This window comes from Castor canadensis, chromosome 8 (assembly GCF_047511655.1).
Source record: "Castor canadensis chromosome 8, mCasCan1.hap1v2, whole genome shotgun sequence".
NCBI lineage: Eukaryota > Metazoa > Chordata > Mammalia > Rodentia > Castoridae > Castor > Castor canadensis.
In genome coordinates, this window is record NC_133393.1 from 115,156,616 (window position 1) to 115,179,705 (window position 23,090).

General features: G+C 36.5%; 1 protein-coding gene across 1 annotated transcript; it reads right to left on the reverse strand.

Annotated features, from left to right (window-relative positions):
- Nucleotides 1-106: 106 nt before the first annotated feature.
- Krr1 (KRR1 small subunit processome component homolog) lies at nt 107-15,151 on the reverse strand. The gene is made up of 10 exons (XM_020180274.2): nt 14,992-15,151; nt 11,987-12,165; nt 10,475-10,609; nt 10,152-10,277; nt 9,984-10,067; nt 8,587-8,643; nt 7,016-7,186; nt 3,859-3,936; nt 3,663-3,756; nt 107-676 (listed from the first exon to the last, which is right to left on the reverse strand). The coding sequence occupies exons 1-10, from the start codon at nt 15,074-15,076 to the stop codon at nt 540-542; spliced, it is 1,146 nt and encodes a 381-aa protein (XP_020035863.1). The 5' UTR covers nt 15,077-15,151; the 3' UTR covers nt 107-539.
- Nucleotides 15,152-23,090: the final 7,939 nt, after the last annotated feature.

Below are 23,090 nucleotides of genomic sequence, written 5' to 3' on the forward strand. Positions count from 1 at the left end.
TGCTTATGAGCTATTTAATCTTAGAATGAAATTTAAAATGAAGTGGTAAAAAGGGAAAAGGGTTAAGCCAAACTATTAACTTATTAGAGAGGGAGCGAGAAAGCACTGAAAAAAAATTGCATTTATTTTCCTCAAACCCAAATGCTGGGACATGATTATATTTAGAGACTATCCAATGGCATTAGACATTGGAATAAATGTATAATTACAACAGTCACATTCCAAAAAATCTCCCTATTTAAAAAAAAAAAAACAAACTAGAAAGTTACTGCTAAAATCAGGCTTAGGCAAAACAACTAATTAGACACAATGTATACAAATACATATATACCAATTTTTAGCACAAATTTTTTCAAAACACATGAAGAATATATTTATAAGGAATACTGCTGTGTGGACAAAAGAAACTCAGAAAAGAGTGATCAGAGTATTAGTTCTCACGGATAAGGCAACTAATGCCCTGGTATTTCAAAATCCTTTACAAAAGGAGACAGCTTCGTAAATTCTAGTTCAGGTTTTTTTGTTGTTTTTTTTAAATGTTACTTTTTCTTCTTCTTTTCATCTGCTTCCATCTTAAGCTTAACTTCTTCAGCTGTAAGGGCTCCCAGTTTCTTAATCTTTGCTTTCTTAACCTTTTCCTTGATGGCAGCCACATCAATTTTAGTTTCAGTAGGAGCTAGAAAAATCAAGAAAGAATAAAATATGCAAAATCCTTTAGAAATTAAAACAAAGAATATGTGTTTGAGTCAGTAATTTCAAAGTACTATTTTAGTAACTGAAAAGTCATGTTATAAAATATAAAACACCTGCCTAAAGGAAAGTTAGAAATTTCTTCAATCAAAAACACATCATAAAACAAAGTACTTTATACAGTATTCAAAATACACACGAAAATGGCATGACAGGTACTGAATTCAATTATATTAGAACTACATTCTTTCCATAAATCCCACTTGAGAGTAGGTTATTTTTACTTAGTGTTTTCCATATTTAGGAAGTCTTTTCCATATTCACTAGTATACACCATTTTCGATCTCTCACACAAAAATAATTTAAAACTACATTTTATGAAAAATATTACATGTAGTCTTTCTAGCTTCAGAAATTTTAATTCGCTAATTATGAAGCTACAGGTCAAAATCTATTTCATCTGAAACTACAACAAAAGTTAAAAAACATTTTCCAAATAATAGTTCAATTAATTAATGATTGGAGTACTGTATTTAACAAAATTTTTGCAATAAAGACAATGATTTAAGAGTTGGTGGTCTTCCTAACAGAGCCAAAGGATCAATGTCAAAACCATGAACAAAATAAAGGAAGCAATGAAAAAGATTTAAGATACAAACTGTCACCATACCATCAACCCAGCCACTGAAAGTATAGATTTAAAGCCTCCACTATGCTTAATTATTATAGACCCAAATTACCTGGCTACCAAGTATCTTCAAAGTATTTAACTGACAACTGTATAAACTGAAATTATAATGCTTATGACATTTTTTACTCTTATATAACAATTATCTCCATAGATAGTATTTTAAATAATTATGATCACAAAGAGCAATGCTAGAGGTATCACAATACCTGGCTTCAAGCTATGAGAGTCACAGTAATAATAACAGCATGGTACTAGAATAAAAAGACATGTAGACCAATGGAATAGAATAGAAGACCCAGAAATAAACCTCAGCAGTTACTGCCATCTGTTTTTTCTGTACTGGGGCTTGAACTCAGGTCTTACACCTTGAGCCAATCTACCAGCCTCCCCCACCTTTTATTGTGTGTGTGTGAGGAGTTCCCTGGGCTGGCTTTGAACCACAATCCTCATGATCTCTGCCTCCTGAGTAGCTAGGATTATAGGCGTGAGCCACTGGTGTCCAGCCTACCATTTGGTTTTTGACAACAACAACAACAAAAAAAAACCACAAAACACACAACAGCCTTTGTAAACAAGTGGTGCTGGGAAAACTGGACATCCACATGTAGGGAGAATGAAACTAGATTTTCTATCTCTCACCTGGTACAAAAATCAATTCAAAATGGATCAAAGACATTAATGTAAAACCTGAAATTTTGAAATCACTTCGAGATACAAACATAAGATAGGCAAAGGGGGCTCATGCCTACTAAATCCTAGCTACTCTACAGGCAGGTATCAGGAAGATATCTGGTTCCAAGCCTGAATGTTATTGGAGGGTTGTACCAGGGCAAAGCAGAAAAGATTATGGCAAGTGAAATGTGAAAGTAACTCAGTCAAGGGAGACTGGCAGGCTGCAGCTGCACAGCTTAAGAGCCCTGTGGTTTGAGATCGCTCTGGTTTTTATGTAGCTCAGATCAGGCTGGTGGGAGAAACCTGGGTGTTCCTACAGGTGGGGCAAGCACAATTAGCAGATTTGATTGATAGCCAGATGTTAAATAACTAACTGATTTCTGACTTCCCATGTTCCTTCTCATAATTCACTCTTACAACTGTATGCATGAGATGCAAGTAATATTCATGAAGCCTTAAATAGGGAAAAACACCTAAAAGGTTATGAATGGTGACAGGTGGCCTATACTGTGCATAGCTTTAGAACTGTATGGAACTAGTTACCATACCTTCCCCACTTTGCAGGATGCAAGTGACCACAAGAACTGAAGTGTTAACCACTAAAGAGGCATTTCTGGGCTGTTTCTGCACCCTCAGGGGAAGGTTTGGATCTTATCTTCCCTGCCAGTTTTTATAAGTAATCCTGTATGACCCAGACCCCTCTATCAAGCCCAGGCAAAAAGCAACACCTTACCTCAAAAGTACCCAACAAAAAATGGCTGGAAGAGTAGCACATGTGGTAGAGCACCTGCCTATCAAGTGTGAGGCCCAAGGTTCAAACCCCAGTACCATCAAAAAAAGATACAGAGACATAGGTAAGAAATTTCTGAATAGAACTGCAATAGGTCAGGAAATAAGAGCAACAAAACAAAACAAAGGAAACACTGAAACCAGATATGGTATCAAAACAGTAGTGTATTGTATTATGTTTTTGACCAACAGTTTAGTACGGTGTTGCTAGTGACTCCTGCTCCCTTCAAAGTGCCGTTACCTTTGGAGGATTACTCTATTTAAGAGTACAAATGTTTCACCAGAGGGAAAGAAAATGCAAAAGAGGAAAGGATAAATCAGAATGAGGCTAGAAATGGAGAGGAGGCCTGAGAGTTTTCCTCTTAGTCTATCTTCTTAATATCCCTGAAAAAGACCTTCCTGTCATTATTTTGCCAGTGTTCTTTAGTTCTAAGTGGTAAGAAATCCATTTTAATATCAGAATCAAATAAAAAAATGACTTCTGAAAAGCCCTCTTTTAGACAGCAGAGCTCAAAGATCCTAGTCCTTCTGTTACTTTTATTTTTAGAGAAGATACACAAGCTGCTCTGGGCTTATCATTCCCAAGGATAGGTCAAAGTCGAGGAAGGCTGGTCATTCTGGACACTCTGAAATAGGCATTAGCTGCTACTAATTTATAAATTACCTCAGTCACCTTTTGTCTCTAGTCTTAGTAATTAGTGAAATGCTAAGACTATTAATGCAAAGCACTCTTAACAGAAGAGAGTCACATAAATTCACTGTGGGTTTACCTGTCATGTATAACAAACTTTTATATCAAGAAGTAAAAAATGAGCATTACCTTCCTTAGGTTTCACAACTGGTTTTTCTTTAGGTGGAATAAATGCTTTGTTTCTTTCCTCTTGTCTCTTACTAAGAGCTTCTGCTTGTTTAGCCTACAATAGTAGAAATACAGTAGTACAATACAACTTATACTTAAATAAGAAGTCACGTGTCTTTGAACTTTACTATTAGAATTGTAAGCAAGACAGTCTTACCTTTATGGCTTCCATTTTCTGTCGCTTCTTCTGATTTGCCTTCAAAAAGTATTCACCACTAGCCAATTCTTTATCAATCTATTGAAAGCAGTATTTATGATTAATTAGAAGTAATACAGATGACAAGTAATTTCCTAAAATAGTCACAATGTTCCTGGAGTAAAAACAGTGGCAACCTAAAGAGAAGGAACTGTACTGAGGGAAATATAACATGGAATAGGAAAGCGGGTTATGAGTTCCTAGAATATAAAACAGACTAATTCGGGCAATACAGAAAATCAATGTTTCACAAAAGAGAAAACCAGAAAGATTAGCTTTAGGGAAGCTTGAAGAACACTGAATACTAGGTGAGGGACTTAAAAATAACAGAAGTAAGCTTGGTGTGATGGTACACTCTAATCCCAGTACTAGGGAGGCTGAGGCAGGAGGATCATGAATTTGACTGAAGGTTTCTGATAAGAGTAAAATGACCAACGCAACTTTTTTTTTTTTTTTTGGTGGCCCTGGGGTTTGAATTTAGGGCTTTGCACTTATGAAGCAGGTACAGTACCACTTGAGCCGCACCTCTAGTCCATTTTGCTCTGGTTATTGTGGAGACAGGGTCTCCTGTACTATTTGCTCTGACTGGCCTTGAAGCTTGATTCTCTCCTATCACAGCCTCCCAAGTAGCTAGGATTACAGGCATGAGCCACCAGCATCCAGTTCCAAAGTAACATTTCCAAAAGGTACAAAAGAATGGGGAGGAACAGATACAAACCTGGATTAAAAGTGGTGGCAAATATGATGAAAAACCATAACAGTCATTATTTAGAGAATAATTACATACACTAGAGAAAACATCAGGTTGTTCATTGACTATTAAATCGATACATATGTAATGTATATAAATGATCTCTCACTGATATAGCATAATTATATCTAAGGCACTGTTTTAAGTTCCTTGCAAGCAGGAACTTATTTAGTCCTCATTAACAAAAACGCCTGAATACAGGTGACCAGCATTTAACACCTTCTCCACAAAAAAGAACCATAGTAGCAGGTGGACAGATGCATTATGAGGTGAGTGACAGTGGGAAAGCACTGAAATAAGCAAGAGAGACACTGGAACATTTTAAGATTCAAAAACCTGGGACAGCAGCATAGAAAGAAAAGCAAAATACCCCAGCATCTAAAACCTCAGAGCCAGGGGAAGGGGTGTGGGAGTCTCACCTTTCCAGGAATAAGGATAAAAGAGAAAGTGCCAGCAAAAATCAGAACAGATGCTGGCAATCCTAGCTTTCTGCAAAGTTTCACAGGCTCACAGACCACTTAGATAAATAACTTGAAGTCTGAACAATAAGTAGCCTTACTTTCAAAAAGGATCTCATATCAGTTTCCAGTGGACCCTCAGGGTGCTAGAGCCAGGAGCCATCTTCAGAAGATCAGTCTAAATTTGGACTGTTCAGGGGTCACAAACCTTACAAATTCTCTGGAACCCCACAGATATCCCACTGTAGTAACTGAGGCAGAGAGGAATAGGTGCCTGATGAACAACTTGGCTCAGCAGACTGACTATGACCCAAACTTGCTGGTATCCAGTGCTGTGGGGGATGGGTACTGTGACAGAGAAGGGAAAGGAGGATACCATCCTCAAGAACCAGGAGAAAACTCAAAACAAAGAACATGCAGAAAAAATGTTGATAGCCAGAAAAGGAAAGGCTCATGTGCTCAGAAGAAAAGACCTACTAAAGATGGAAGACTTTAAGATCCAGGCAAAGGATGGGATAATGAAGCAAGACTCCCAGTATAGAGGGAGATGGAATTCAAACAGGTGGAAAGGATTGAAGCAGATGGAAAAACATTGAAAATCTGAAGTTTTTTTTGACGGTCTCAAATCTTTCAGAAGAATAAAATGCAATGTTATCTGCTAGGAGTAAGAAAGTGTTGAAAGAATTAATACATAAAGAGCTGTCAGATAATACTGAGGGTCTATCTGAGGTTGGAAACATAAATTTTTAGTAGATTTAATCTAAAATATGACTTTCTCCTGGTTAATTTAGTGGCCTCATTATGTGAAAGTTTTTAAGAGGTTTGATAGAAGGGTGTGATAAAAGGAACAAGGGGCGTAAGAGAAAACAGACATGGGCAAAAAAAGAAATGGAAATTCTGGCCATAGTTGGAAAGCAAAATGAACCAAAAGAAAGTTGAAAAAAAAGGAAGACATTCATAACTTAAAAAAGATGGATATTAGAATTTAAGATTTCTAAAATCATGCAACACATGGTCACAAAAGAATGTTTCTGATAGATCCAAAAGATAAACATATACACAAAGCCAAATACAATTATGTACAAACTTGTATGTAGAACATATTTGTAATAAGGGGAGGAAGGAAAGGAAAAAGAGAATGATAGAGAGTCAACAATACTGAAATATAAAACATCTGTGCAGGTAGAGGATATAACGATGTATTGAAAGCTGTTAATAATGGGGGGTAGGAGGGAGGGGGTAAGGGAGAGCAACAGAGGGGGCAACTGACCCAGTAAAGCATACTAACAACAGGGATACACTGAGAAATCCCTTTGAACATTGACTTTAGAATTAATAATAAAGACAAGACTAAAACAGGTACAGTGTGTGTGGGGGGACTTACTTGTGGGAGGGGGGAGGAGATGAAGGTGAGGGGAGATGAAGGTGAGAGAATATGGTTGATGGGCTAAAATATACATATCTAAAACAGAATGATGAAACCTCTTGCAATTGCTTTAAGTAGGGCAGGGATGGGGGGAGATGGTGGGGGTGATCTAACCAAAGTACAACGTAAAGCTACTTGAATTGTCACAATGAATCCCCCAGTATGACAACTATATCCTAATAAAAATGAAAAAAAAATTGTTTCCAAGCAAAGTAGAAAATATTACAGGTTAAATCTATAGGACATTTACAGTGGCTAGAGAGACACAACTAACACCGACCACCTTGATGTAGTTTACACTTACAATGTGAAAGTCCCACTCCCTACTTCCATGCAATTGAATCAAAATATGCTACTTACCTTCAGTTTCTTATGTTTCTATACACACATACGTAATCCACCTAAACTACCTGGAGTAAGCTTTTTGACAAAACAGATGACAGTGGTTTCCTCTTCATATAAAGTTTAGTATTTGATACTAACCTGACTTTCTGGCTGTGGTGGTGGGAATGGTGTGTACTGCTTCTTAACAGTTTTCTTCTTTGGTTCTTTACGTTTGTTCACATTTTTATGTTTGAACTGTGGCAAAAATCTCTCCCAACTCTGTGATCGTAATTCAGAATCTTTTGCCAACTCTCGTTTAATCATTAAGGTCTACAGTCATACACATATAAATAAAATAAAAGTTTTTATTTAAAAATTCATAATTTGTTAGACTAAGGTATTATAAATATTGCTTGTATAAATACAATTCTAAAGGTCAGGGATAGTTTCTAGTCTCTTTGGGGAATTAACCAAATGCACCAAAAAAGTATGCCATCTCAAACTACACAATTTGCCAAGTTATCAGAAAACCAGTAGAGGATTGAAGGATTCGTTCAAGCAGTAAAGTGCCTGCCTAGCAAATGCAAAGCTCTGAGTTCAAACCTCACTACCACAAAAGAAGAAAAAAAAGAAAACCATTAGAAATTTAGATTAAGTAATGCAAAATTGTTAAAATAAGATGAAAATAAACTAACAAGTTTTTCAACCGTTATTTCATTAAAGCCTTTACAATTTGACTTAATAATAGCAGGGAGGGTTCTTAATTAGCAGGAAGCTTTCAGCAGTAACTCAGAAATCATAGGAAAAGAGAGAAGTAAACATTTTAATGATTAGACAAAAATCAATTCTATTTTTACATTTCCCCTACTCCATTTGTGAATTTTATACACACTAGAACATTAGAGGATGTCCATGAGGCATCAAAATGCACAGTAGCTTTTTAATTTTTTTTTTCTTTTGTGAGACTGGGATTTGTACTCAGGGCTTTGTGCTTGCAAAGCAGGCGCTTTCCCACTTAAGCCCCACCCCCAGTCCATTTTGCTCTGGTTATTTTAGAGATGGAAGTCCACAACTTGCCTAAACTGGCCTTGAACTTTGACCCTCCTGATCTCTGCCTCACAGGTAGGTAGTATTACAGGTAGGAGCCACCAGTGCCCAGCCTTAGCTTTCTTTTTTATCTGTAATGTTCCAGTGTTTCTCAAAAGCAGTTTCAACCTAATTCTGTGACATTTAACTTAACTTCATCAAATTCAGATGCATTGCACAACAAATCCCATCATAAAGAACTCATTATACCAGTTATATTTCTAAGTACAATCACAAACTTTGTATGCAAAGTTCTAAAGAAAGTTTTAGTGCAATCTGTAATATTCCAGATTTTAATAGAAGTAGGCAGAATCCTAAAAGATTACATTCTTAAATATAATGTACGAGCTCATAATCTAAGGAGACTGAATTGGTATCTATGATAAATTCTGTAAGGCCTATTTTCAATGTATTAGAACTATATAAATGACAGTATCTTTCAATAGTTTTTATACAAGAGATATAATCCCTGAAAGACTGGAGTAGAGTTGAATAGGCTGAATTCTACCCATAACTCACCTCAAATAGCTCTGCTTTATCTGTCTATATATTACGCTTTCATAAAAGATGTAATTTCAAGAAAGGTTCCCATAACTAAAAGAAGTTTGACAATCATTGTTTAGTGATAAAAAATTAACACTCACTTTAATGTTATAAATTGGATGAATATTCTTCATAGTATCTAGGACTACTTTTCGAACCTGAAAATTGCAAAGAAAAACAAATTAGTCACTTACATCCTATGAATCAGGGAATGACTAGCACACTGAACATGGTAACTTCTTCGACTGCTTTTTCATAATAGTAGCTGACCTCCCTTGCATCCAATAATTTCTCTATTATTGATGAAATATGATACAGAGAACTAATATAACACTCTGGAGCTTGTGACTTAGAGGAAAGATTGCTGGATTTATGTTTAGAAAATATGGGCTCAAATTGAGGGACTGCCCACTTCATAAGTCAGTTAATTATCCTGCTCCAGCTTTTTCATAGAGATAAAGCTACATAGCTCAAGTCTACTATAAGAATTAAGTAAGACATTTCAAAGATTTTACAAAACTATAACGTATGTCCTCCCTTTTTCCTTTTTCTTTCTTTTTTTAGTGCTGGGGATCAAACCCAGAGCTTTGTTTATGCTAGGCAAGCCACTCTACCACTGAAATATAACTAGCCAACAAAACCATAAAGTATTCAATATATTTAAGATATTAATGCCATATGAGAAAAGGATGGTTTGTGAAGAAAAGGGGCCAATAGAATTACTATTAAGGCTTCCTAAGAAGGAAGCAAAACTGCACAGCAGATACATATAGTAATATCATCAAAAGGAGCTAACAGAAACAGAATTTGCTGCTCAAATTTTCTCATAACATTTGACAAGTTAAACTGTTTATGAGAACATTAAATAAACATACTAAAACTCAAGTAAAAGAAAAGGTGTCTTTCAGAGTCTGACCTCTACTGGCTGTATAGATTATTGCAAATAATACAATTTTTTTTTTATTGTGCTAGGGGTACATTGTAGCATTTACAAAAGTTCTTACACTATATCAAATATATCATACTTGAATTCACCCCCTCCATCATTCTCCTTTATCATTCCTCCCCCCATTCCTAGTTTCAACAGGTCTCATTTTTCCATTTACATACATGTATACACAGTATTTGCACCATATTCACTCTTCTACACCCTTTCCCCACATCCATTTTCCAATCATTTGAGCACATTAAGAGCACCATCTTTCTTGTATTTGCTACTGAGTAAGATTTAAATTTTATTAAATTTTTATAGTGGAAAAAGTGAGAGTATACAAACCAATTTCAGAAATGGATGCTTCCAGTCTCCAAAGGCTGGCCAAAATATGGAAGGGGCCAGGAATGCTGATTCCCTTAAGTTACATGATATACAAAGTATTTACTAACAAGCAATCAAAGACATTCTAAAAATACAAACTGATTATAAAACATATTATCCAATGAACTATTACAAATAAATTAATCTGTTATTTGCTGAAAATAAAAAAATAATAGTTCTCACCTCCTTTAAGCCACTAAAAGGTCCAATGGCTGAAACTGTATTTCCCTGAACCATAATGTAACAGTTTGTTAAGAGTTCCAATGCCTACATTAAAAGAGCAGTAAAATGAAAATCAATACACTGAAAAATTAATGATAGACACTTAAGTTTTCCACTGACAAAAAGTACCTTCAATGTAGATCCTTTGGGACCAATAAGCCGTTGTCTTCTTTTTACAAATCTCTCTTTGTTTCTTACTAAAGAACCTATTTTAATGATGTCACATGCAACATCATCCTGGAGAATTCGTACTGCCTTTCAGAAAAATAAAAATATGTCAATATTCTTTAGAATTGATTTTCCAAGCTAGGCTACTATCTAAGCACAAACATGAAAACTCAATGATGAAAAAAGGAGAATAAAGGAGGACAAAAGTGAGGAAGGGAAAGATACAGTGTTTAGTCCATCTAATACTGATGCAAATAAAGCAGTCTCTGTGATTCTAGACCTACCTGTTCAAATGAAACACTCCTTGCTAACAGTTTTATTAGGTCTCTGGCCCTAATGACGATATATGGATCAAAAGTCTTCTTTGTAGTACACACAGTCATGCTGCCCTCAATCAGGTCCAGGGTTGCATTAACATGCTACAAAAGCAAAGAAAGATCAGAGAAGCAGTTGCCTAAAAATGAATTCAGTTTTAGGTAATTATAGAGCCTATGCCATCCAAACTATTAACTTCTGGGCCTTTAAGCCATCTCTGAAATTCTATCAACTCCCTCCTTGAAGAAGCTGGGTATATAATGTGTATTTGATTACTTTAAAGTGTCACAGAATATAAGAAACTGAGACAATTGAAATCATTTATATTTGGCTCTAGAATACTTACTTACTAGAATAAAGATTATCCCTTTTTTTAAATATATATATCAACCCAAATGTGACCAAAGTAAAACCTAACTAAAGTAAAACTGTATAGCTTATGTAGCTTCCCTATCCTGGACTCAGGTCCAATCTCCAAGGAGTGAGAAATGAATTTTCCTTTCAAATTTTTTTCTAGCTAGTTAGGGGACTAAATACAAAAACAAATTATCATAGGTCTGGAAAGAAGCAATTAGGAAAAGTAAGCATTAATTCTTAATAGTGAGAACTAGATTTCAACCAAACAAATAAAAATGCTATTTTCTGACTTGGGACATAATTGAAGAATTATTTTAATATAGTAAGTGATGAACAATTCAACATAAAATTGCCTTTCTTTGCATTTACAAGAAAAAAAATTGAGCTCAATACTAGATGTAGATAGCTATAAAATACAGTCTTCAGTTTGCTAAGTCACCTTTGTTCCCAGTGGGTACAACCAACTCCAGAGCCATCCAGCACGAGAAATCCATTTTACATCACAGCCTAGCACACACAACATATACAAGCCTGCACAGATATACAGACATACTGTAAAACAATACACACCCTAACCACAGGTGATACATTCTGTTTTTTAAGGCTCATTATAGCCACTAAATTGACTTCTCAATCCACTAACGTACTTCAATATTCAGTTTGAAAACTGAAACCAGAAACACTATTCTTGGGACATGGGTAGCAGAGATAAATAGGGAAAGGTGGCTACATCAACATCTTTCATTTAAAATGAAAGTTAAGAATTTAGTTAGGAAAGATACATGGCAACTATCACAGCCTAGACTAGGCATTCTAAAACTTGGACTTCACAGATGAGATTTAGGCAGTTCATGAGACCTTTAAAATTATACAGGTATGTGAACTTTTCAAAGTGGGTTATTACTTACAAAATTGAAATAAATGAACTGTAAGAATAAAGCTTACCTAAACTTTAAACACCAAAGGAACCAATTTAACCAGCTATGCTAGCACCTCTAAAAACAAAATCCAAATAATAAAAAAGAAAAAAAAAAAAAACCCATCAGCACACATACACTTAATTAAAAGTAGAGGCACAAGCAAGAGCAAAATCTCAAACGGATAAAATGATAAAATACACATACATGTTCATTTAAGGCTTTCTGCACCAAAGGCCAACACTCTTTCAAGTAAGCCTCTCTGTATTTTGGAAACAAAGTTGCAAAACTGCTCTCCTCCAAGAGTCCTCTGGGATTGTCCTCTTTAGAAAAAGAAGGTTCCTTCCAACCATCAGGAACAGTAAGGAGTTCTGGTTCATCTACAGCTGAGAAAAAATTTACACATTGCATATTAATGACCTTTTGGGTAGGTACTTTGTGAACATTATATACATTTATTCTTAAAGTACTCTTCTTGCATTTCCTCTTCCCCGCTTTTTGTATTACTCACCAATCTAAGAATATGATTCTGTTATTACCATAAGCATTGTAAAATTATCCAGATACATTGTAGTTGCCTCGTAAGAAAAAGTTAAGGGCAAGGACCCTTCTTCTATCCACACTAGTTAGCACATAACTGTCACTTAAGGATATTCAAGAAACTTCTATTGCACTATATTCAGATACCACTTTATTTACACCACCATTTTAAATATTAGTAACCTTTCTGACTTGCCTGGCGTGTGTGTGTGTGTGTGTGTGTGTGTGTGTGTGTGTGTGTGTGTTGGAGTGTATATGTATGCAGATTCTGGCATATAATGCCAGTTAATAATCTTTGGTATAGGATTTAACGTTTTCCAAAGAGTTTTCTGTGTCCCATTCTATACGCCTTTCATGGTAATATGAAAATAGGTAGAACTAGTAGTGGTATTCCCATTTTATAGGAGAAGACATAAAGGTTCAGTAACTTGCAGAAAGGGTCATAAAGATGACTCAGTCTAGGACTCCTTTTACCAAAAAAAGATGCCTCTTAAGAGCCATACATTATCTTCTGCACCATTTATTAAAACTTCTGGTCCTGGAATTCAAGAACCCCTCAAATCCAATAGCTATTCTCTTAATTCGGTTCTACTTGAAGATATAATCTATAAATGTGTAGCATCAGCAGAAAGTGGAAGTTTGTTAGAAATGCAATTCTTGGGATCCATCCCGAACCTACTTAATCAGAATCTCTGGGATGAAGGCCAAATCTAGCCTTTGCCCTAGATGATTCTGGCATGAATCTGTGTTTTATCAATCTCAACAGGAGGTTCTTAAATACACTAAAGTTTGAAAAGCAGGCCTTTAGTCCAAGCTATCAACTCCAGTCGTGTAAACCAGCTTTCTGTTTCTTTTATTCCCATCCACTTTGCTATTTCTGGTTCAAATTACAGAGAACTATATAGTACTCATATAACATTAACTACCTAACAGCCTTTTAGAAAAAACCCTCAAATTCTACAACAGTGCTTAAAGTGCATATTTGATTAAGTCCCTATCCAATTTGAATACTTCAATGGCTATCAATCAGAAAAGTGTCACCCACCCCAACCTTAAAACTAACAAAAAAAAAAATAAAGTTTCACAATACAGGACATACAAATATCCTCAAAATGTGTAAAGATGTGCAACCTTATTACTGATCAGGGAAGTTCAAATTAAAGCCACAACCACACATCATTTCATATCTAAGAAAATGACAGAAATTCAAAACTCAGATAATAAAATATTAGTGTGCATTTAGGGCAATGAGAATTCACATCCACTGCTACAGGGAGTCAAAACTAGCCAAGTCCTTTTGGAAAAGTGTTAGCACAACTTACATATACCCTACACTTTAGTGTTTCCAATTCTCTATTCACAGAGAAACCCTTGAACACCTTAACATAAGACATGCACAAAGCATTGTTTATTAATAGCAAACAATGGGTACACTCCAATGTCCACCAACGGTAGACTAAAAATATAAAATGGGTATATTTATACAAGGAAATGCCATATAATACTGAAAATAAAGTCACCTATAAGTATTAGACTGGCTAAATAACCAAAACGAAGCTAAGCCTAAGCAAGTCACAGAAGAATGCATACGCTCTGCTTTTGTTCATATAAAATTCAAAGAGGCAAAATTAAACCATTTGTTTAATAGATGGTAAAGACTATTTTTTAAAAAGTAACAGAATGCCCAAAACCATTCAGAATGATTACTTCAGGTACCAGACAGGAGAGTAAGATCAGAGGTGCAGGTAGGGGGCTTTTGAGATATGGTGATGTCTATTCTACTTAATCTGAGTGCTTTAGTTCCTTGACTGTTCTTTTTGATCTCTTAATTTTATCTCGAATCCCTGCCACGTATATTACATACTCATTTTTTAATGCAACAATAAAAAACACCAAACACCTTCCTGGTGCATCTATAATGAGAATTCAAGTTTTTTGATACTTCCTACAAGCTTGGTTGTGCAGCGCCCTGGGCTATTTCTCTAGTATCTGCTCCTATCATTCATACTGAAGAAGGTGGGTAAAACCGGCCTACAAATAGGACAAACAGTCCTACAAACAGGACTAAAAACAGGACAAATATAAAGACTAAAAACTATACCGTCTAAAATGTTACCAGTCTGACAAAAAAGAATAATGGTAAATGTTCCAAAAACTTCTTTATTTACTGGCTAGAGCCACGAACATGGCAGACAGCTCCTTCCCCATATAACTAAATATGTCTCCTTCATTATCAGAGGTCACTATACATAAGGATTACTTACATCCCACATCCTATTCCTCATCCTCTCAACGACTTAGGCTTCCGATGCCTGTGAGGTTCGGCAGTACCCTCTGCAATTTCTTAGTCCCCACCTTTTACAGGAGAGGAGTCCACAAAATATTGACTTTGGGGGAACTTCTGGCAAAAGGGGTGAAGCGCCTGTCTAGCGAGCGCGAGGCCGAGTTCAAATCCCAGTACTGCCAAAAAAAAAAAAGGCAACGAGTTGGAAACCCGGGGCCAGCACGGTACTGTCCACCTAGTCAATATCCTCAATCATCACCAATTGTACTTATGCACTTAACTGCTCAAAACAGGCTACAGAAGGCCTCGTACGTCCATGGCCAACGAAAGAAAAATATCGTAATTCAATATTTACAAGCTCCAGGCTTCGGTTCTCACACAATCTCACCTTGGTTCTCCGGCTTCGGCTTCTGGTTGCGAAATTCACTTTTTGCTGCTTCTGTAGCAAGCCCACTCTGCGAGGAGGACGCCATCTCAACTTGCTTCCGGTAGTACCGGAAATGAAACGGTTCTTAAATCTTGCCGGCTAAAATACGTCCTCTCAAAAGGAGTTCCGCAGAACTCAGAAGAGAAGATCTGCGTAGTCTCCGTACGGACGTACGCACGATGAGCGCAAACTTCAGCGCTTCCCCTGCGTGGCCAATGGAGAGCCGGAAACTTCCTTCCCAGGATGTGCTGCAACCCCGGAGTTTGACTGCATGCTGGGACATGTAGTTTAGTCTTGTGGACCGACTCATCAGTGATTTTCTGGGAGCATCTTAGTCTAAACTGAGGCCTTTTGGTCACAGAGTGGATCAGGTTTGTTGTTGATGTTGCTCATTAACTTATTAAATAAACACTTGTATAATCACCACATAACGCCAGGCTTTGATAGGTATAAACGAGAATAAATGGTCCTCTATGGCAAGAAGTATCAGTAATAGCTACTATTTATTGTGAGACTACAGTATTTGTTCTGGGCACTTCATTTACATTATTTTCAATCCTTAACAACAAAGTCAAACTGCTCTGTAAGAGTGCTAATTTTGTGGCAAGTAAGTTTGCAAGCTCTTGGTTTCTGATGGTATTTTCTAACAGGTTGTTACTTCTCTAAGTCAGAGGGATAGTATTTAGTCAACACTTCTGAAGACAGCAGCCCCCACCCTTATCATGAGGTAGACATTACAGATATCCAATGGATGCCTGAAACCGAGGATAGTACTGAACCCCTATATGCTGTTTTTTCTACACATACATAAAATAAGTTTTAATTTATAAATTAGACACCACCTTGAGAGGTGTCTAATAGTGTCTACTAGGCAGACTTTGATAGGAGCCTTGAGAGGTGTCTACTAGAAATAATAAGTAATAAAATAGAACATTGTAACATTATTTATTGCCATAAAAGTCACTGGACTATGGTCTCTCAAAATATTTTATTGTGATGACGATGATGTGTGTTACATGATGAGATGAAGTGAGGGAAATGACAACAGGTAATTTGACATTGCATTAATCTGTTAACCTTCTGACCATAAGTCAGAAGGAATATAATAGTTGAGTAATTGAAACCTGGAAACCTGGAGAAGAGAAATTAAGGATAAGTGAGGACTACTATACCTCAACTAACTTAATAATTTCCCCAAATGACTGACTCCTATCTACACCATATGGCTAATTTCAAGATATGTGGAGAGAGTCATCACTACTACAAATCACTTATAGAAATCACACTTCTAGAAATCTAAAAGTTCTTAGACATGCCAAAGACAAGACTTCTTCAGATGATTAATCTTACTTACTGCTTGACCTTTCTAAAATTTCCTGTGACAAAAATAAGGAAAGTTTTCCATAGGTTGAATTACTTTGAGTTAATGAAATGGAGGGTATTTTTCTAAAATCCACCTTGCTATATATTCTATAAAAATTAAGGTTTTCATGTATTAAATAAAATATTACTTATGGATGATCCCAAGACACATGACTATGTTAAGAAGTTTGCTTTTATCCTGTGTGTTTTATAAATTACAGCTAAAGATTTCATTTTATAATCATAATTTGCTCCAAAAAAAGCAATGATAATTCTTGTAATAGAACAAATAACAACTGGTGAAAGTTATAAAATGGGAACTCTGTCCTTCAACAGTTCCAGAAATTCAGCAAGTTTTTAATTATCCTTATTTTAGATAGCTCAATCACTAGTAAGCGGCAGCTAATACTTCAAGTCCAGGCAGTTTGAAAAGGCTACTATGCATTAGGACTTGCATGTCTTTTGGAAAGAAGACTGGTGTGGGAGATGGCGTGGAGAAGGATTTAGTTTTGAAGTATTCTTTCTCTAAATACCACTTTTTGAGGCGGTCTGGGAATCTAATAGAGATGGGGGAAGAGATAACTCTCCTTTGTTGCCACTATTTATCCCATTTGAAAAAGCCTACCTTTTTAATTACTACACTATACTGAGCTCAGACTTTTTTTTTTTTTGCAAGTAAAGCAGGAGAGTTTATTGAGATAGAGAAACTTAAAGTGTGTGAGTAGAGCCCCCAGAGTTGGCGGGGAGAGGGAGTCCCAAAAGAGGGTGCCAAAGAAGTGACATAATATGAGATTTTATGTATTTTCTCCAGGGCATTGCCCAGTCTTTAGGCTAATTAAGTATGCAGGAAGCAAGCAGCATTTTAGTTAGCTGTGCCTGCCACGTTCTGCTTGGTCAGTCTTGATCTTCACACCTTCAGTCCAATTTTTCCTTCTTCCCATCCCTTTTAGGTCACAGAGATGTCATAATGGAGGTTTCCAGAGCCCTTCCTTCTGACTCATTTGCCTCTCTGAAGAAGTAACCCTAAGTGCCTTTTGGTTTTTTTTTTATTATTATTGTTTTATTATTCATATATGCATACAATGCTTGGGTCATTTCTCTCCCCTGCCCCCACCCCCTCCCCCTAAGTGCCTTTTGGGAAAAGGCACATTGAGTGCTCTTTAGCTGCTTTGTGAGTTCATGTGTGTATTCAAATCTGCAAAATTATTTCTGGATATTGCACAAATAACACTAAAGGGGGAAAGAAATTGACATCTCTAAAGGGTTTATTGGCATAAATCAGAATTGGGAAAGTCCTCTCTGGTCTACGGAAATAGCAAACAGGCCCTCTGTGGCCTCCTAAGTGATATAAATCCACACACTGCCATCCTCCTCCTGTGGGCAATGTGTTCCACCATTGCTTACTAGCCATTTCTCACGAAAAGGACAAATTGGTATCACAACTCTCCTTTGGAATTAGAGACCTGCATTCCCACAGTAACCAGAGTGTAGAGGGTACAGAAGCAAGAAGTCAGAGTTAGCTTAAAAACATTCCTGGGGATGTATTTTGTTTAAAAAGAGCAGAAAAGTTGGGTGAGAAAGTGTGGCTTACTTTTCATTTCATATTCCACAGTCATTTATCAGTGATTAAAAGTTACTTTTGCACAGTAATCTACATTTTTGCTACTTCTTTTAAAAACAAGCAATCTAAATAGGGCTTCTCAAATGCATAGAGTTGACATGTATATTAATTACTTTTGTGTCACTTGTTCCTGAGGGAACAAGTTAAAGGAGGAAAGATTTATTTTAGTTCACTGTTCAGAGGTATTGTCCATCATAGTAGAGAAAGTGTGGTGGGGCAAAGCAGTTCACATCATGGCAGCCAGGAAGTGGAGAGAAAGCAATATAAGAAGAGACCAGGGCAAGATATAGCCCCCAAGGACAGGCTTCTAATGACCTACTCTCTCCAAATAGGCCCTCCACCTCCTAGTTTTACCTCTTCCCAATAATGGCATCATATTATGAATCCATCAAGGGATTAATCCCTTACTTAGGGCAGAGCCATCGTGATCTAATCATATCTGGAAATGCTACTGCAGACACTCCCAGTGGTGTGCTTAAACTTAACTCCTAGGCATTTGTGTTTTCTCAATTCAAGCAAGTTGACAAGGAAGATTAACCATCACAGCATACAAAAGATACTTTCTATGTGAGTTCAACTCAGGGAAAGTTTTAAAATCCTAAATCAATGTATGTCACTTGTTAACAAAACATGGCTATGATTGTAAAATGAAGCCTTCTTCTATCTCTAAGTGATTACATCATGAAATAGGTATAAAATGACAATGGTGAAAAAGAAACACACTAAAGCAGTCTGTGTGTAAGCTAATTATATTATAAACCTATTTTTAGAAAATTAATGTTTCAATAAGAGTGAAGTGCTCTGCATGAACACCTAGGCGGGGAGACTGAATTTGAAAACCATATGTATTCAGCCAGTCTTGGAATGTTTTTTGCCACACAGCAAGATGTTTCATATATCATTACCATGGTTGGTGTCTGGATGAAATATTCCTACAGAATATCCACCTCTTTCTCTGAGGTCACAATTTGCAAATTCTGGATAATGAGCTTTGGTCTACTGTTTTGGTTGCTAACCAGCTGTTTGATCTGGGAGGGAATTGTGTTAGATTACCATTTCTGCAACTTTGGACAACCTCCATAGAAGGGTGCCCACCCCCAGTTTATAGTTCATTAGCTATTATTAACTATAGGGTAGGGCCCAAGGATTTGCACTCCACAAACAATGAAGACTTATCTACCCCAAATTGTTGATAATGCCAAGATTGATAAATGTTAGTTTCTAAGTGTCCTCAATTTCTTGTTAGCTCTCTCTCTCTTTCTGTACTGGGGATTGAACTCAGGGCCTCACACTTGCTATGCAAACACTCTAACACTTGAACCACACCCCCAGTCCCTTTTGCTTTTTAGTTTGTTTCTTAGAAAGGGTCTCATACTTTTGCCTGACTGGCCACCAATCATGACTCTCCTATTTCTTTCTCCCAGGTAGCTGGGATAGCAGAGACATGAACCACCACACCCAGCCTTGGTGTCCTGAATTACTGTGATTCTACTTCAAAAGGCCAATAAGTGGCTTTCTCTTAACCAAGCATGCCATGAAGACAAAGTCACTTGTCATCTTTTTACAAATGTAGGGAATAACTTGCCTAATATTAAAATCCAAAATTTCCACATAGCTGTTCATTATTCTGCTGGGCTCCCTGATGGGTAATTCTGTTCCATTTTCTTTCAATTCTGCTTCTATCATGCTGGGATTCTGCTCTCTTACCCAAACAAACAACAAGACTGGTATATACAGTGAATACTTGGTGTCTGAAAACACTCATTTCTGCTTGAATATCAGTCTCTCCAGGCCCCAGGCCAATGAAACATTCATATTTCATTGGGAATCTAATATAGCTTCTCCTACTATTTACAGAGCAATCTTCTCTCCTTCTTTTCATGATTGTTTTCATTGATAAGCAACAGCTTTTGATTTAATTTTCATTTAATGATATTGTTTCCCCTAAAGGAAAGCTGGAACACATTTCATAACATTAAGTTCTGCCGTAACAACAGAAGGCTTTTTAATGCATGCATGAATATTCAAGATTTAATCATAGCATATGAAATGTATTGATACTGCTGAGAATTATTATTTTATGCAAATAGAACAAGCAAACTGCAGTCTTTTATTTCTATACATGACACTAGAGGAATATTTGAAGTTTTTGGCAAGCAGGTCTTTAGTCATTTGTTAAATCTATATGCCTCTCCCATTCTTCAATAGAGGTATCTGCAGATGGTGGCAATGAAATGAAAAGTAGTTTAAGCATTTAATGTATTTATATTTAAATAAGTACTTTATCATGTTAGTAAGATGTTGTCATTGCCCCTTGTTTCAAATTCACTATTTAAAAAGTCTAGCTTTTAACATTACAGTTTATTACCCAGTTGTGATTTTAACCTCTTTTAGTTTACCAGGTCCTTTACTAATGTGATAAAATCTCTACACTTTTCTCCCAGGAAAGCACATACATTTGAGTACACATTAGCACACGAATGGATCAGGCTATCAGATTAAGGGTCCTTGTTATAAAGTCACATGGGTGCTATGGTTCAGACGACCAGACCTGATCTTAGGAGCACTAAGTTCTCTGTGCTTAGAGCTCCCCACAAGGGGCCTATACAATGGGGGACTTCTTAACCTTAATAAATAAGCACATACCTTCTACAATAGGAATTTCTGTGTGACTTAGATATTTGCACAGAGTATACTTCTCAAACACCTTTGCAAAGTAGATTAAATAAAAAAGAGAATTGATTGCCCTATGAAACCTAAGTACTGGGTCTAGGAGTTCAACAATGCCACAAAGACATTCATGGTTTGTCTCAATCCCTTGCCCCCCTCTCTCCCTCTTCTTCTCTCTGTGTCTCCCTCTCTCCCCTTTTCGCTCTCCCTTTCTCCCATCAGTCATTTTTGGGAAGCCAGCTGTCATGCTGTAAGCATATCTATGAGGAAGTACCAATGGTGAGGAACCAAAGTTTCCTGCCAGCAGCCCCAATCAAGAACTTAGAAGCAGATGCTCTGGCCTACTCAAGCTTTCCAATGGTTGCAGTCCAAGCAACTCCTTGATTAAAGCCTCAGAGAGATCCTTATTCACCCATAAGCTTCCAACTAAACTGCTCACAAATTCCTTACCTCCAAAACTGTTTAAATGTTTATCATTTTAAGCTGCTAATTTTGGACTGACACAGTATTAAAGTGAGTCTAAGCATCCATCAAAACATTTATCAGATTTTGTATCCAAAGTACCAAAGTGCTGTGAGATAGTTTGCTCTCTTTCTGGCATGAAAAAAATTCAAATGATTATCCCAGTCTCTTCATGTGTTTTTGTAACTCAAAGCCATTTCTTAAAGGAAGCTAATGAGCTTCAAAAATAAAAAGCACATCTTACCTCTCAGTAAAAAAAAGCAAAAACCAGCACATATGAATAATAAAAGAAAAAAAAAAAAGCAAAAACCAAAAAAAATTTATCAGATTTTTATAGAGATGTAGACACAAAACTTTTTCTCCAAAAGAATATTTGTCTCTGTTTTTTTGCCACTAGAGGGCAAGTGGTCACCAATGATGGCTTGAATAAAGAATAAAAAGGTTCAGATGCAGGAAAACCAAAAAAAAGAAGAGCAGGAGGAGAAAATAGGTGTTTTCTAGGGGTGGATATCAGTGGAAGGTGTGTGGGCACAAGGAAAGGGGGAATGAAGGTGAATATGGTGGATGTATTTTATATCCACATATGAAAATAGAAGAATGAAACCTGATAAAATTATTCCAAGGAGGGAGGGGGGAAGAGGCAGGCAATGGAGGAGTGAATCTAAGGTATCTTGTAAACACATATGTAAATATCACAATGTGTTCTGTACAACTATTATATGCTAATGAAATTTTTAAAAAATTAAAAAAGAAACATTCAAAATCATCTGGTTCAGGTCTGTTAAGTTACACATGAGGACACAATGTCCAGAGACATTAATTCACATGGACTAGGTCTAAATCTGCACACTCTGCAACATTTAATAATACACAACTAGTTAACTATTAATCAATTCTTTTGTTCTTGAAAATCACTAGGTACAGAATGAAGAGCATTTGAAAATCCTTTTCATCCCTTATTTCAATTAATATATTAATATTCTTGAGACAATATATGCTGATTAGAACCATTCTTATTTTTAGATGCCTGTTATAAGTCACTTATTATACATTATATGCTACACATCTTTTCATTGAAGCTATACAAATCTTTAACACTTACACAATGCATAAGGATCAGTACCTTATCCAAAGACAAACTAAAAAGAAGCAAAACAAATTTGATTCTGCGACAAGTTAAATTTGATTACAGTCATTTTTAGTGGACAAGTCATAGTCTTTAATTATATTAGATCTTTGTGGATTCTAGAAATATTTTATTATGTTGAGACATTTAAATGATAGCCATGCAGAACTGGAAAATAATTTTGTTGTTGTCTCTCCTCCCTTCTTTCCACAGAGAAATTCTCTCTCTCTCTCTCTCTCTCTCTCTCTCTCTCTCTCTCTCTCTCCTCTCTCTCCCTCTCACTCTTCCTCTCTTCCTCTCTGTTGTCACTGTTGCCCTCTCTTCATTGCTTCTTTTCCTTAGTCTAGCTCACCAGCTGTGTGATCTTGGTTATTAACCTTCTTAGAACTTCATTTTTCTCACACCTTTTACATTTTAAAGATGAGAATACATCTTTACCTTCTTCAAGCTCTCAACAGTGATGTGATGATTAATGAAGATGTCTCCATGAATTTTATTTGATTTTGCAGAAGGCAGGTGTTTAATAAAGCTGAAGAATCATTATCATTATAATTAACCGATTTTAGGACCATAGGCAGGTGTCTGGCAGTAGTGGCTTAGCTGGAGCAGTTGCTACACCAAAGCAATGTAGTAATGTCAGCATGTCAGCAGCATCAAGTTAGGAGCAGAGAAGGTGCAATGTCAACCTGCATCATACATGGCTTTGTTCCTCACTTCTGCCTGGTACATATAGGCACATAGTCACAAGGTAGACAGGCAAGTAGCTTCAAAAGAATGACCTCATTATTGTGGCATATAATCCCCAAAGAGTCACCACTG

Coding starts and splice junctions, on each gene's coding strand:
- Krr1 (XM_020180274.2), bottom strand. CDS start 15,076: ATGGCGTCCTCCTCGCAGAGTGGGCTTGCTACAGAAGCAGCAAAAAGT. Junction 10,068..10,151: donor CCAAAGGATCTACATTGAAG/GTACTTTTTGTC, acceptor CTTTTAATGTAG/GCATTGGAACTCTTAACAAA. Junction 3,937..7,015: donor CACCACAGCCAGAAAGTCAG/GTTAGTATCAAA, acceptor TGCTTTCAATAG/ATTGATAAAGAATTGGCTAG.